The sequence below is a fragment of the Dipteris shenzhenensis genome, chromosome 17 (genome assembly GCF_047967505.1).
Source record: "Dipteris shenzhenensis isolate YYH24624 ecotype China chromosome 17, Dip_SZ_1.0, whole genome shotgun sequence".
NCBI classification, from domain to species: domain Eukaryota; kingdom Viridiplantae; phylum Streptophyta; class Polypodiopsida; order Gleicheniales; family Dipteridaceae; genus Dipteris; species Dipteris shenzhenensis.
The window spans coordinates 12,409,960-12,426,392 of record NC_141612.1 but is presented as its reverse complement, the minus strand read 5'-3'; the positions used below and the strand labels follow the sequence as shown (position 1 = coordinate 12,426,392).

The 16,433-nt window shown below is 44.7% G+C and overlaps 1 protein-coding gene across 2 annotated transcripts in view; it reads left to right on the top strand.

Moving 5' to 3' along the window:
- The first annotated feature begins 436 nt into the window (after window positions 1–436).
- The window catches only part of LOC147891698 (chaperone protein dnaJ 15-like), a 38,598-nt gene continuing 22,601 nt past the window's right edge, over window positions 437–16,433 (top strand). The window contains exons 1-5 of one of the 2 annotated variants that reach the window (XM_087388106.1): window positions 437–863; window positions 8,926–9,049; window positions 11,148–11,230; window positions 11,363–11,474; window positions 11,610–11,714. In XM_087388106.1, coding sequence (XP_087244232.1) covers window positions 718–863; window positions 8,926–9,049; window positions 11,148–11,230; window positions 11,363–11,474; window positions 11,610–11,714 — 570 coding nt within the window. In that variant the 5' untranslated portion in view covers window positions 437–717. Of the gene's footprint in view, window positions 864–8,925; window positions 9,050–11,147; window positions 11,475–11,609; window positions 11,715–16,433 lie in introns of both variants that reach the window. The other variant, XM_087388105.1, reaches the window with a different exon arrangement.

Below are 16,433 nucleotides of genomic sequence, written 5' to 3'. Positions count from 1 at the left end.
ACTTTTTTTGGGTGAAATTACACACACACACACACACGCACGCACGTGATGAGAGTAAGAGCATGTGAATAGAAAATGAAAAAACCTTCACGCAAGAGAAACAAACCGTTCCTCTCATTGTGACACACGGACAAACCCCTTGTAGTAGAGACCCTAGAAGGAAAGATAGCGACTTAAAGTGCAAGACAAGAAGGGAGAAGAGGTACGGAAGGGAGTTGGGGACCGAGGTCGTTCTGAGATGGTGGTGAGCTACGACAGAAGGGAGCCATTGGACAACGATTGGACAACACATTGCGTCCGAGGCGTGGGAGTGGATGTGTTATCAGGTTCCTCATCGCATCTCCAGAGACAAACCACGGTTAGGAAGGTGGTTGGGGGCGGAGTGAGACCGCCAAAATGAGACCCCTTTGATTTGCTCTTTGGGGTCATCGTGAATTTCAAAGTGCCCATATTTCCAAGCTCTTTTTCTTCTTCTTTTCTTCTTCTTCCAAAGCCTCGGAACTTCCCCCTCTCAAGCTTCCTCCTGCTCGACAACCTTGTTGGTCGCTTCCATTCTCCCTCATCGAGGTCGCATTTTCTTCCTTGCTCCCTTTCTTCCCTGCCCTTCACTTTCGCACAACCATATTTCTTGCCCCTTGAATGCCCCCTCATACGCTGGATTCAGCGTCCCTTTCCCTTGGGTCGCATTAACGTCCGGCGATTTCGCTGCGAGATAGCATGCCGGACACGACCAGCACACGCAGGGGCAGCGATGCCGCTGTAGCTGCGTCGGCTGCGCGCAGGGATCCATACGAAGTCCTTGGAGTGGCCAGAGATGCCTCCGACGAGCAGATAAAATCGGCTTACCGAAAGCTGGCTCTGAAGTAAGTAGCGCGTTCTTTACAAAGCTCCTCTCGATCGCTTTAGCGCTACGATCTCAGGAGATTGATCTGTACGTCTTGCCAGTTCCAGTGGATGCGATTGGTGTTTATGACCTTGCTGTAGAGTGCCGGACTCGTTGCAGGCCTCGTTACTTTGGTGTCCACACACTGAATGCGGACTGTTCCCTTCGTAGGACTTATTGATTCATGCGTTTCTTGAATGACCCATGCAGAATTAGAGTTGAAATCAGCAGTAACTCAGCGTTAGCGAAGGACTATGTATTTCACTTGCCAATATATTTGTTGCTGCCGTGTCGTTAAATTCATTGATGTGATGTCGCCTTGCCTATGAAACTGGCTGCAATCTGATGCGATCTCTCCCCTACCTTCTCTCCCTCTATCCTACCTGTCACTCTTCTTGTCTAGAAAGTTATATTCTAAATTTATGGTGATGAGATTCCAGAATCCTCTGAAAACAGAGGTTAACTATGAGAATACAAGGGTAGCTTTGCTTACTAACTACTTTTCTTCCCTAGTTTTACTTTTGTTTGGGGTCCTCTTTAAATAGTTCCCCCCCCCCGCCCCCCTTCTCCTGCGGTAGTCCGTATCGCTTAGAAGAAATATCTGAATTTGGAAGATTGGACAAATCAGACAAGCTATACACAATCCTTATTAAGTACATGCCACAGCTGTTACCTTCCTCAAGCATGTCATTTTTTGTAAACTTAGTATTCATTCTCATAATGTTGCCCATCATGCAGCTGCTAATGAAATAGTAGAGGGAACAGGGGCTGGGCCCAAAATCACATATTTTAGCTAGGTGATTTGTTTTTGCTTCAGGATTAAAGCATCTCTGGTACCCTATTTTTCACTCCCGGTTTGGCCGTCATCAGTTTGGCATAGTGAGATGCTAGGGGTAAGTTAATGATGAGTTTTGACCAAAAGTTGCCCGTAGTGGGTACTTTTTGAATGACTTTATAGATTTTAGTAAGAAAGGAAGAGCATAGAAGACAATTGAGAGTTGTGTCGAATTTGTTGAAGGAGCCAAAGCCAGTTCTTTCTTCTAGAGAGAGAGTTATTGGGGCATATGGTTTCTGAGATGTCACAAGGCACTACAAGAAACTTTTGGGATGCATGCCAATCGGTGGAAGGTTGACTGTTACTGAATTTGTTACACAGCTATGTCCATGATACTCTTTTAATGGTAGAGTTTGCCTACAAAAGCACTGTTTTTTCGTCTATAGGTAAAGCCCAGCTGAAGTTGTTTGCTAAAAAGAGTTAACCATGCTCATGAAAGACGATATTTCTTGCAGATCAGGTTGTCAAAGATAAAAAATCAGCATATGAATATGTGTTTAAACATATTATTCAGGCCCAGGAAGTCATAGGAACGCTGCTACTAAGCAATGAATGGCACATGTTTAAAGGCAAAAATTGGGTTTTATTGCGCTTTAATAAGGCAAAGTTGAAGTCCAAAGTTGGAAATTGTGCTTTCATGTAAAGCTTGCTTTGATTTGTTTCATTACTTTTCAGATCTCAGATAAAATCAATTGTATTTTATTTGATTACGTCTTCCACCACATCGGAAGATCAATGATGCTTTCCATGTTAGTGTTTTGAAGCATTATGAGGGACCTACTGAGGTTGAAGATGAGGATGTGATTGCAATTCCCAAATTGGGCCCCCTAGTTTGAAAGAATAGGTATTAACTAATTAGTTGTTGAGGAGGGGAAAAAAGGAAGTGGCTAAGGCCATGAATAAATTAAGGGATAAAGGGGGGAGGGGGAGAGTTTCAATTAAATAATAATGAAGGGTAGGGGCATTAAAGAGGGAGGGACGTGAGATTGGGGAGGGGGGGCATTAAAGAGGAAAGGACATACCAAAGGGGGAGGGGGATGAGAGGCCATTTATAGTATTATTATAACAAACATGGGACATGCTATTACTCTATTGCTCAGTGGTAGGGCACACGTATGGGGAAAACAAGGTTTTGGTTTTGAATATTTTATTGAACCTTTGGGGAAGCTCCTCTTTGAAATAGATTAACCTATCCATAAAATAAATTAACCCATAGAAAAACATAGGTTAATTAGCCCCCATGCACCAAAAACAAAATTAATTAATTGATGAGAGCGTAGGAGCCATTTTGCGCAAGGTTTATAGTGGTGTAACATGCAAGGGACTCACTCACCCTCTCTCGGGCCCGTTATCTAACTGCAAGTGCATAAGTGTACTGAAATGAAAGTCACATAATCTCATGTGCTTGCTGAGCTGCATATGGAGAATTGTAGGCCTAATGAAGTCGTTCCTAAGCAAATCTTCCAACTAATTCCCCCCTTCATGGCTTGTTGAGCCGGTAGGGGTACTTGTTAGGTGGAGAGACTCTTGGAATGAGCTCGATTCGATGACCCTTTAGTTGAATTGGTGGTAAGGATGGTGGTGAGTTGCATGTTAGAAACACCTCCTTAAATTCTCGAAGGCTTCTTGCTGTGGGTTTGTGGTCGATGGTTCTATGGCAGTGTTGACTTATAGACTAGAAAAACTTCCCCACCTTGACGAACCTCTTTGATCAGATAAATGGTTGAGATTAATGGTTGTGAGAAATGTCTTGAAGCCAAGGAATAACCTTCGAAATGGTGAGATCCAAACCTTTGGTCTGATAGTTGGGTCGGACCTCAAATTGGCGCCACCATCGGGCTGCCAAAATGACACCCGTTGCCCATGTTGGTGCTATCCTCAGTGGCTGCCTATCGACCCACCTGGAAATTTTTAGGATGAATGATTTGGACTCCATTCTGCTTTCAACACTTAAGCCGATGAATGCTCCATTCAGTGGTTTTTCGAACTGGGGTATGAAAAAAGCCTCTCAATATGCTGAAAGAAGGTGGCTGACTTCGGTATATCCAGCTCATGAATCCGGATCTGATGAACCTGAACCTCAAGCTCCTATGGTAAGGAAGAAGCTCAAGCTAGTCTTGGTTCTGGTAGTTTGGTCGAACCTCAAATTGGTGCCACCATCGTGTTTCCAAAATGATATCTGCTGCTTCAGTTTGTGTGACCCTGAGTGGCCAGCGAGATCTTCAGAGTGGCTGAAGTGACCTCCATGTTGTTCTCGACTTGCTGTCCCCGAAATCCGCCATTCAAGGCAATGCTTGGCGGCTTTAGTGGAAATAATATCCTCGGCATTCCATGAATCTGCAAGGATGTGGACTTTCTGAGAACTGATCTAGCTGTAAAACTGAGACATTGTGGGAAACTTATGAGGCTCCCTCGTTTGCTATCTTCAAGCTTCTTGATGACCACTGATATTGTACCGGTAGGTGTTGAAGGTGTGGATGAACCACTTGACGTGGCTTCTTTTGCCTAGAGCTTCTTGAAGTGAGGGCAATCCTGCTTCTTGTGGCCTTGCACACGACAATGGAAGGATTGGTTCTCTTTGGCATAGGTTGCTTGGGTCGCTGCATCCAAGAAACCACCATAGCCATTGCTATCCCTCCTCTTATAGCTCTTCTTCTGCTGCCCATTGAGGTTTCTAAAATTAATGTTGAAGATATTGGCCCTTCTTTTTGGGGTTCTCCTTGGTATACCATAAAGAGATAAGAGCTACAAGGGAGTTTCAAGCCATTGTACTTGACACGACCATGATCGCTCATGGAAATCCGAACCTGCACACAAGCACAAACCAACGATCATAGAACCACAAAGAGAGGCGCATGCATTCTCACCACCCAACCATGATGCTCACGGGTCTAGGATCGGTAGAATCTGAGCACCCCCCCTTGAGCCACAGGTTGGGCTGCTGGCACGAACATCCGCATCCAACGAGTCACAACCTCCTGGTGTCCCATACCACCAAAAGGTGCCCATAGGGCCTCAGGACTATGTTGGGAATCCGGGCTACTCTAGAAAGTAGGTACACGTCCGCAACACGATCCAGGATCCAGACTAGCAAGGAAGAGCTAGACCTGCTTTGACTTGCGTGAATAAGAACCGAACCCCTGGGCCCCTTATATAGGCTCTGGCCTAGTGTTGCTAAAAATAGTTGGAACCCCAACTCGTCCGTTGACCTTGCAAGCATGCCATCCTTCCTCTATTTTGCTCGTTCCCTCCAATGAATTGATATCCTACCTCCCTAACAGGCACCAACCCAACCTGAAGTCATCCTCCCTCACATGGAAATCTTAACTTTCCTACCAGCTGACGAAACAGTTGCTTTTCCAGCCTTCTAGTGCAAATTCGCACCCCACCCTGAAGATCCAAACAGGAATCGAAATCACCTCCAGAAATTCGCCATCCAAGAGTGGCTCTGATACCAATTGACACGACCATGATTGATCCATCGCTCGTGGAAATCCAAACTTGTATACAGGCACGAACCAATGATCATAGAACAACAGAGAGAGGTGTAGGGATGCTCACCTCCCAACCATGATGCTCATAGGTCTAGGGCCTATAGAATCTGAGCATATCCTCCCCCCCCCCCCCCCCCCCCCCGAGCCACAGGCTGGGCTGCTAGCACGAACATCTGCATCCAACCAGTCCACAACCTCTTGGAGTCCCATACCTCCAGAAGGCGCCCATAGGGTCTCAGGACTGCGTTGGGAATCCGGGCTCTGCTAGAAAGTAGGTGTGCGTTCGCAACATGATCCAGAATCCAAACTAGCAAGGAAGAGCTAGACCCTGCTCTGACTTGCGTGAATGAAAAGTGGACCCTTGGGCCCCTTATATAGGCTCTGGCCGAGTGCCGCTAAAAATAGCTGGAATCCTAACTCGTCCGTTGCCTTGCAACCCATCCTTAGAAACGCCTGCCTAGCCACTAGCCTCCCTAGGCTATCAAAGCTAGTCGTGTGCGCCGAAGCACACATTAGATGCAATCCGTGCACATGATAGTACTCTGGGAAAAATCCACTACCTTGCACATTTGTATGCCATGTAGAAATGAGCTATTGCATCCATAAGTGTGCAACTATTTTTATAATAAGAGGTAATGCAGTTAAGCTTGTTAGGTTATGAATTGATCATCTAGTTTGAAATTACAGCTGCCTTAATTTGAGAAAGGAGAGGTAAAAACTAGAATGATCCAGAGGTTCAAAGTAGCCTATCCGTTTTGGAAAGGCATCTCCCCAATGGTGTGAGGAGGCACATATCGTAATGTAGGGGAAGAAATTTGACGGAGACAAATTGAGATGACAATGTTGTCTTCGGGAAGGACTATGACTTTGTTTGCACTTGAAATGAGAGTTTGGCTTCTGTAAAAATATTCATATTCGAAAAAAATGCTGTAGATATAGTCATGTTGTGGCATAGCACCATTGCAAGGCCAATTTTCAGGAGGGTCAACAAGGAATTGCCACTAGACTAGCAACTTAGCGATTGTCTTGTGATTTGTCTCAAATATTCTCTAGAAAAATGGCATACCATCTTTGTTGTTTAATAGCCAAATTTTAAAAGGCGTTCGTTGCAGGCAGTAAACCATTTTAAGTTAAGAGTATAAAGACTACTAGTGTGAGTTTTCACCTGAGGCGGTGGCAAATCGAGTGTGGATTCCGTAGTTCCAGGGGTTCTAGATTATGAAACAAAGACTTATTACTCAAGAAGTCTTGTCACAGCAAGATTTGACCCACAGCAATTGTGGTATGATTTTCTAGGCGCAAGATTTGACCCACAGCAATTGTGGAAGATCATTTGGGAGTTAAATTGTTACTACTGGTAAATTTTGTAGATATCAAGGTCATCTATTGACATGCATCACGTCGGGAGTGTGGCATTTATCAAAATGAATTTCCTCCTTGGTCAAAGAGGGTAGAAGGACAAGAAGAAGGTGAGTGTTACACAATGGAAAAGCTCAATGAAGAGAGAGGAGCGTTCTATTACGGCAATGTATGTGTATAATTGGTTATGATAGCTTTGGAGAGGAAGTACTATTGATGGGGGTTTGAGGGCTTCTTACAAGAATACCCAACTCCATGCCTCTCGAGTCTCTCCTTATAGATGTCAAAAGCTTCTAGAGTTCTCATGATTACACAAAATATGTTAGAAAATAGAGATGGAGGTTGCTTGCTGTAGCCAACACTTCCGCAGCAGCAGAACAATATTGCCTAAGAATCACACAATGCTCAATCAAATCTCACTCCCATGAACGTGTGCACACAAGTCCTCTTGAGGTTTAATCACAGATATGAATCCGGAGCTACTCATGAACTAGAATAGTCAAAACATAATATAGAGTGCACAAAATAGTCAGATCCTGTTACAAATTTCCATGCTCAAACTACCACAATCTAGCAGCCTGTGTGCTGCCTAGATACAGAAGTCTAATATGGGTATGGCAACTCTTTTTTCTTTTCAATGAAAAAACTACTATAAAGTGTCAAAAATACCCCAAGAGCAAATGCTCATGGCAGAAATGCATCATGCATACCCTTCGCTATTAGTAAGGAGCGGAGAAGAAGATACCAGGGTCCTGATGCCAGGGATGTGTGACTTGCCTGGAGTCGCCCAGGCCCTCAGCTCACTACGGTAAACCGGCAGGTGCTTTGAATCAAAAGAGTTGACATGGGTCCACAGTTGAGGAGACACCAAGTACATAAGGTGCAGGAAAAGTGTTCTTCATGAGATGTCTGGTGGGTGTACATCCTACATGGAAAGCTGGCTAAATAAATTGTGGACTACCTTTTGATTAGCCTTCTCCTTTAGTGCTAGCCTTCGTCATGGCTGAGTCTGCCCTTCACCTCCGGAGTGCCGACAGAAACTCAGTATGAAGACTTTGTATAAATGGATGCTCAAGTATGTGTGGGTGTGTGGATTTGTATGTGTGAGAGCATATGTTTATACTTTTGTTGACACCCACTGTTGGTTGCTGATGAAATCAGTGGGGATGTCATAGTAGCTAGTCCTTGCTATGCGTGATGGAGTTTATGGTTTTCAACCTTATGAGTGACTATCATGAGATTGAAACTGCACTATGTTGAGTTTTTAGAGGATGAGTTTGGGCATGTTCCTGGACTCATCTAGGTATATAAAATGTGGACTGCTGGCACCTCCACAGAGTGCCTCTGATCTTTATCAATCTGCGTGCTCCAATGGAGCTTCAGTGGGGTGGAAAGATCCTGTTCCAACGCCTCTCTTTTCTGCTCTTCTTTCTCCTGACGCATCTCTGGCCTCCCTGCTGCTCTGAGGCACAATGGACATTGATGACTGACCTCCCATGAATAGCCCCTGAGCAGCCACAAACTGCTGTTCCTGCTGCTGCATATGCTGCAGCCACCATCTGCTCTTCTGCCCTCTTCCAAGGACTGTGCAACAAGTTCTGTATGCTGCCTACATGACAGGCTTCATATGCACTCAGATCTACCCATGTGGCAGCCTTTGGACTGCCCATGTGGCCTCTCTCTGACTCCTTACACACTGCTGGTACACCTCCCCCATGTCCTCATTTGGGGACGCACAGGATCCCAACAAAAATTTCCAGATGTTCCAGAATATCTAGTCTACAAAAATCGATGATTTACTGATGTGGCACATGAGCGCTGACTGGGATTATGATGATTAGAGAGTCATTTTGGCTGGGACCCATAGGAATCACCATAAATATTACATACCTCTTGACAAATGAGAACTATTCAATGGTTCACACCACTCAGCCAAATTTGAAAAACATGAAAATATCTTACAAGAATAAGTGGCTGCTTATGTACAAACCTATGTTACATGAGAGCCATTATGGTTTCCAACAAGAGGAAGCTTCTGCCTCATCAGCTTTGTCCACAGAACAAATAAATACTTTTATCTTCGACTTCATTGCCATGCCATTCTACAATTTAAGTGCAGTAGGCAGAGGCAAAAGCAGTCTGACCTTGCCAATTTATTGGAAGTACAGGGCTTGTATGAACTTTTGTATTTGATAGCAGCCTTTCTTGTTTAGAATCTTGCTTGATGCAGGTGTATGATACCTTCCAGTGGTTCTACTCATCTGATCCATTTGAGTATTTTCTTCTTCTTTTTGTGATGGTTTCGGAAAAGCCTGAAATCTTCATACTGTTCTTGCAATGGTGGTGGCTTGCAGGTATCACCCCGACAAAAATGCAAACAATCCAGAGGCAGCTGAATTATTTAAAGAAGTGGCTTACTCTTACAGCATCCTCTCAGATCCAGAGAAGCGCCGGCATTATGATGCAGCTGGTTTTGAGGCATGTGTCTTCCAGCCTATATTTTTCCTAGAATCTATTTTTGGCTTGTCTTGTATGATTTGAAATAGCGCCAGGGAATATCGCTCTGAAAAGTCTAACAAGATGCAAACTCAGGAACTTGAACTAATTATGGCGCAAAACAGAACTATTTCAAATACATGGAAGAAGTCTCTTAACTGTCCAAAAGCTAATAGATTGGCTTGCTTGTCTGAAAATAAGATGGAGATACCAGCTTATACGATCTAGCAAGATTTGATATAAAGTTATTTCTAATTCATAAAAAGTAAGCCTTTTTCTTGATTCTTCACTCCTAAATTTGGATCCCATTATAATAAGAAAGTCAAGCCATTATGCTCTGAAGTCGAAATGTTTTTGTTCTTTTTCTTGATAAGGAAGTGTGTTTGCATTTTACGTGCCCTTTTTGGCCTTTTTTGGAGATCAGGGTTGTTTGGGAGGCTTGGTTTTGTGTTGGTCTAATATGTTATCTCATTGTTAAACAATTTGCAAATCTCGAACAGGTATTCAGACATGCACACACATAATTTTTAGTGAGACAATTAGAGTTTACAGATTCTTTTGGGAATTAATGTGCCATTATGTCCACAACGTAAGCATATAGTAAGAGCCAAAGCACCACGTGACGAAGGGTCAAACCCTTGAAACTGAACTAAACCAACACAAAATTTGAATACTCTAGGGACATGCATAGTTATATCTTCATTGCCCAGGATAATAGAGGTTTTTGATTTAGAATTGCATTTCAAAGAAATTATAATTGCAGGAATGGAAATCTGGTACTTGGACGGAAATGAAAGGCATAAGAGCTGTCACCGAGCTGGACAACAAACAAAGCATCTGGACGAGGAGTCCACTTGACAATCAGCCATGTGGAAGTCGATCTTTGGCTCCGATGATCTAGTAAAGATTCATGGAGTTCTTGATGGGAAGATGATAAGAGCTATGGTAGATGATAGTGCCATCCATAACTTTTCAAAGTACTCCCTCATTAAGAAGTGTAAGTTACGAGAGAGTTTCAGTGCCCATGCGTACCTTGTCTCGTTTGGCTAAAAAAAGTTTGGGATACAATGGTGAATAACGTGAATTTGAAAATTCAAGAGTATGAAGATACTCTTGATTTTTTAATCATGCACCTTGATAGGACTGATATAGTCCTAGGTAAGGCATGGGTTGGGCCATACTATACAGAGGAGCTATTGAATAATTTTATTACTTTTCAGAAAGTTGGACAGTTGATCCAACTTCAGGGTGTGCATGACATACCTTACACTCTCCCTCATTAGTTGCATGCAATTGTATCATTTTTTAAAGCTTGACAATACACATATATTCTTTGTGATTTTGTGCATTTACTTGAAACAAAAAATGAAAATTTTCTATTTTGTCATATGAGTTTGTTGATATTTGTCATTAGAATCTTCCTTATGTTATCTTCAGAGAGAGTTGTAGATCACAGGGTGCTCTTATTTCTAAAGTACCCTACTGGTTAACTAAAACGGTAGAGTAAAGAAAGAGCAACAATCATTTGAGTATTTGAAGAAAGGGCAAATTCAGCCCGGTAGTTCAACTTCTGCCCCAATTCTTTTAGTTAAAAAGAAAGATGGGCCTATGCAATTGTGCATAAATTTCAGGCTAGGAGCCATTTCGATAATGTATCTAAGATTTTGTTTAGAACTCGAAAGGGTGATCACCAGTTTACAGTAATGCCTTTGGGTTAATAGCTCTGCTTCTACTTCATTCATAACTCGGATAATTAGTGTGCTTAGTGTTGGAGAATTGATTAGGGTAAGACTTAAAATACTTTCGGTTCTTCAACTTGTCACAAGCAGATTTTGCATGAAATATGGGGGTAACCACAATCACAACACTTTATTACTTCCGTTCTGGACACTAGACAATTCTTGGCAGAGCACACCATCGTTCCATGTACATGTGCCAACATGACACAAATATGAAAGGCGAACTAACCTCCATGCATCGTTATCCATGTAAAGTATTCAGGAATACTATGTGTTACTGCAAATATATCTGGTTCTTGTATCAAATCTGGTTCTTAATTCTAATTTTTTGCTGAATCCAGGGGGTCGAGATTGAAGGATTTGATATGGAGTTGGATCTTTCAAACTTAGGAACTGTAAATACCATGTTTGCTGCTCTCTTCAGGTATACATGGCTTGATGGATATCTGCCAGCTCTGGTCAGTTTGTTTCAAAAAATCAATAGAAAAAGAAATCAAGAGCAACAATATCAAGGCATGTTTGTGATGTATTTCTCTTCCTTTGTTTATGAATCAAGCAAACTTGGAGTGCCTATCAAAACCACAATTTCAGCTGCCATATTAGAAGAGGCTCTAAATGGCACGGTTACGGTACGGCCATTGCCTCTTGGTCGACCTGTGCATGACAGGGTGGGTAAGATTTTGGTGTTGATCACTTTTTGTAAAGGTTTACTGTCTTCATTACCAAGGTGTAAAGCTTTACTGTCTTCATTACCAAGGTTTCCTTCTGCTCTTCGTCTCAACTTAAGTCATGTTGTTTGACAGGTTGAGAAACAGGGGGCTCACTTCTTTGGAATAACCATCACAGATGCGCAGGCGGAAGCTGGGATTGTGGTTCGGGTTACATCCAATGCACAAAGCAAGTTTAAGGTGAGTCAAAGCTCGGCACATTACCTACATGCTCTCCTGTGATGTTAAAATTTGGCACCTAAAGTGCATGAATTTTTTGTAATGAAGGGGAAAAAAGGCCAAGTTACAGGTCCTTTAGGTGGAAAATGTGGAGGGACTATATAAGTCTCCATCCACCACCTACTATGTACTTTTTGATGTGACATCTAATCCTATCTACTCTCCCTTCCTTCTTCCTGCCTACGCTCACACACACACACTCTCTCTCTCTCTCTCTCTCTCTCTCTCTCTCTCTCTCTCTCTCTCGGCCGATTGCCATGTATGCAACACCTTTCTGGGGAAGCGACCTTTCAGCCACTGACTGGAAGGGATTCGAGCGGCTACAGGTGACCATGGGATCTAGGATGATTCAGAGTAAGCCTTCAGTCCCCCATCTGATCATACAGGCAGAGTTCACCATGACACCTCTCTAGGTGGACGCCCTCTTCCATACAGTGACCTTCCTACATAGAGTTTTGGCCCTACCTCAGTGGAGGCTAACGATACTGGCACTGGAATTGTCCCGACGACTGACAGAGAGAGGCTTTGATACATCATGGAATGCATGTGTGTCCACATGGTTCGACAGCCACGGTATACAGATGGACAGGTTCCCTCCTTAGCACCACCAGAGCTCATTCCACATGACGAGATCAACCATATTATCCGGTTAGATCTCCTCTAGCTCCACACATCTCGGGCTTGGGAGGGTGACCAGGAGTTCCCCACCAAGACCCAGTTCTATTGCGATCATTTTTTGAAGATTGTCTGAGGGGGGGGGGGGGGGGCTAACATTTCTGGAAGTATTACCGGAGGCCTAGGGCCACTGGTGCGAGAAGCAAGTAAGACATGCCATAGGTGTCACTGATGGTACGTAGGCGAGTGCTAGTTGATGGTGTCAACTATGTGCAAGCGGTACGAGTGCTGAAGTGATGTGAGCAAGAAGAAGACCAAAGCGGAACAACATCATAAAAGCCAACCCTCGACATGAACGGAGAAGAACTTCAACCACATGACACAGGGTCTGTTGTACCAGGTGAAGGGAGAGGAGGGGAGGAGAACACAACGGGAAGAGATCTTAGAGAAGCGAGCAGAGATGGGAAGTAGCATAGTTCATTAGAAAGCAAGATGACTGATACAGTAGGAGAAGATACACACGAGGCGAGCTCTTGACTCTAGCCTCTCACTCCTTCACTCACGCCCCCCCTGCTAGAATGTCCCCCCCTCCCTTTTCTTTGTTTTCCCCTCTTCACCTTCTCCTCGTCTGCTCCCCCCGCTGGAAATCTCCTTTCCTTCTTGCTATTGGATGTCTTCCTGCATCCTTAGCCATTCCACCGTTTGTGGGTCGCTTCGCCCTTGATGGCTTCTGCAACACTCCAGTCTGTTTTGAGTCAGTGAATCCCGTGCTGCATGTGTTCTCGTATCTATTCCATGTGCTTTTAACGCTAGTTGGTTGCAAGGGTTGGAGCACCATCTATACCTCTTAACTGTTGGACTGCTTCCCATGTGCACCAATGAGTACCGCCTGTGCGCCTGTGCACTTTGTTGGACTGCTTCCCATGTGCACCATTGCGCCAGTAGTTCCCTCTGATCAACTTTGACCATGGTGGGTCGAGGTTGAGGTTTGGTACTCTTCAGTCATGTATTGCTTCCGTCATATCCAAGTCATGTCCAGGTTCTCTATGAGTCAAAACAGATCTTCATTTCACAGCTGAAGTATGCTGGAGAGATACTGAAGGCATTTGGCATGGTTAAGTGCAAGATAGTTGGCACTCCTATGGAGGTTGACGTGAAGCTCTCAAATGAGGATTCATCAGTTTCATCTCTTACAAACACCATCTCCACCTCAGTGTGAAACATTCTTTCCATTTCATATGAAGCTACATCAAGTGATTGTATTTGCAAACATCTACAAAACCAAACGTTTGTCTCATATTTAGGCTTTAGGTTGAGCCATTATGCAGAGATTTTGAATATCTTATCAAGTCATGTGTCATGTCCAAGTCATGTCCATGTTAAGTTATGTACTGTTTGTTTCAGAGTGACCAAGATGTGAACACATGTGAACACGATGCGACTAGGTATGACCAAGGTCTAACAACTTGGCATGTTGCTGAGGTGACCATGATGTGACCCAGGTGTGACCCTTGGTGGGAGTCCCGGAGAACAGATCCCCTGCCACTATCATTCACCGTCCCGGTGAATGACTGAGTGTCTGTGTGAGAAATTTAAGTATAAATTGCAAATAAGAAAGTGACCTTGTGGCTGACATCCCAAAACTGAAAAAGAAAGGGCTCATGGCCTCACCACTCCAAAACTGGAATACAACTGGCTCATGGCCATACAACTGTAAAACTGAAATAAAACTGGCTCATGTCCATACAACTCCAAAATTCCTTTATTTACATGAGGACTGCAGAATTTAAATGCACAGAGCTCGCAAAAAGAAATGCCGAAATGAAAGATCCAAGAGCTACGGCTTGCTGGATGAAGGTAAGGGAGGGGAAGGGGGAGGGTGTGGTGGGTGTGCTGATGTTCTGGGGGTGGTCTGTGCCTCCTCCTTAACTGTGTCCATGAGGTTGCGGATGTCCTCGTATTCGGATTTATATCTGTGGTAGCCAGACCTGTAGTGATCACATCTAGACTTGAGTGCAGAATTTTCAGTTTGCAGCCCATGGAAGTCGTCTTGCGACTTGGAATGTGAAACTTGGAGACCGTCCTCCTCCTCGAGAATCTGCTTCATCTGACTCTGCACCACCTCCACCTGTTGATCCACAGTATGCTTGTCCTCTGCCAGTGAGGTGTATCTGTCCTGTAGGGCTGCAAGCTCCCTCTGGATCTCAGCCTGTTGGGCTGAATGACTGTCCTCCAAAACTTTGTTGCTGGCTGTTCACTCTGCCTCTTTTGCTGCAAGACACTGCTGAATCTCGTCCTGCTGAGCTTTCCACGCAGCCTCCCTTGCCTGTAGAGTTGCTCCCCACTCTGCTTCTTTCACCTGTAATGTTGTATCCCATTCTTTATGCATGTTGGCTACCTGCTTCTCATGTTCCAAGCGGAGGTGTTGCTTCTGTGACAAAAGCTTGCAAACCTGACCCGTAGTATTAAAGAGGGAGGCATCCATCTGAATGAAGCTGTCATCTATAATGCGCTGAGCCATATGAAGGGATCTTTTAGCCCATGCATACCTGTCCCGATAGGTCATTCGGTCAGCTATGTTGATGAGTTCACCATATTCCTCGAAGGTTGCTTTCATCCCTTCCCGTTCTGGGTCCTCAAGAGCTGCTACCGGAGCTAGTGTGTCGATGTTTAGGTAGCAACTTGGAGCTTGGGATGCTTTCTTGTTGGAAGCGATCGTCTCCTGCAAGGGAAGTGTGAAAATTTGGTCCAGGTCCTCCTCCTCCATGCAAACAAGAGACCGCTGCTTCCGCTTTAATGCATATAGAAGCCGTTTGTGTTCCTTGCTCTGTTCCTCTATCTGGGCCTCATGGGTGAATAGATCTCCCGAGGAGGATGCGAAGTAGATATCCAACATATCATTCTGAGGCAGTGGAGGACAATCAGCTTGAAAAGGTATCTTACTCCCAACAAAAATAACCTTGCCAGGTCGAGTTTCCAATGGGTTCAGTTCAGCAGTCTCCATACTCGGATCAGGGGTCAGTCGTCGAGACACCCGGGGTGGTGTCTTCGCGTCACCTGTGGCTCCCAAAGTAAGATTCAAGTTCAATAACCTGTGTCGCTCTGATGCCTCTCCACCATGAGATCCCAAGGCAGAGGTCCCTGCTGCCATAACTATTGCCGATGGACCCCCTGGAGCTGTGGGGCCAATGTCCGTATCTGTGTATCCTACTGACCCTGAAGAGATGATTGGAGGGGGGATGGTCATGACTGGGAGGGGGGTAAGTGGTAATGTCATGCCATGGTGGGTGAGACCTGAGGAGGGCAAAGGAGTGATCGGGAGAACATCATCAGAGAAATCAAAATCGGCCTCCAAGGGGATGGATGGAGAGGCAACTCTTGCATGAGCAATGGATGACAAAGCTCCAAAGTCTGGCCCAAGAGGGGATGGCTCAGAAACATGTGCTGCAGATGTGGGTGGAGCAAGAGTGGGTGTGGAGACGAGAGAGGAAGAGGGGACAGAGACTAATGCAACAGAGGCTGATGATGCTGGGGCTGCACTAAGAGTTAGTGAAGATGATCTCAAGTGGGGAACCATAGGGGCGGAAGGTGGACGGTGAGGAGAAGATGAAGTATGTGAAGGTGGAGGAAAAAGTGTAGGTGTTGCAGCCTGCCACTGGTGCAAGAGGTAGGTGAGGTGAGGTCCACAAGTACATGTGTGTGTGCCTATGCATGTGCGGTTTCGAACAATGGCCCGGAATGTTGAATAGAAGAGGGATGCCAAATCATACCGAGTGATGGTGAAGAGAGCATTCTGAGTAGGATGGATACCTTTCGTGATGTAGTAATGCCCGTTGCTGAATAGAAGCGAGTGATCACTGCTTCTCTGCTTGCACCTTCCAAAACCTTTTTGCAATCATATCTCCTCCTGTTGGGTTTGCGCTGTGAAAGGAATGAAAGGAGATGTGGTGAATCGTCGGAACGAGGCTGAATAGGGAGAGCAGGGAGCCCCATGTACTGTGAGACCAAATTGGGTGTGAGAAGCTGCCTGGAGCCCATGAACTCAAAAGTGTCAGTGATGGAGTC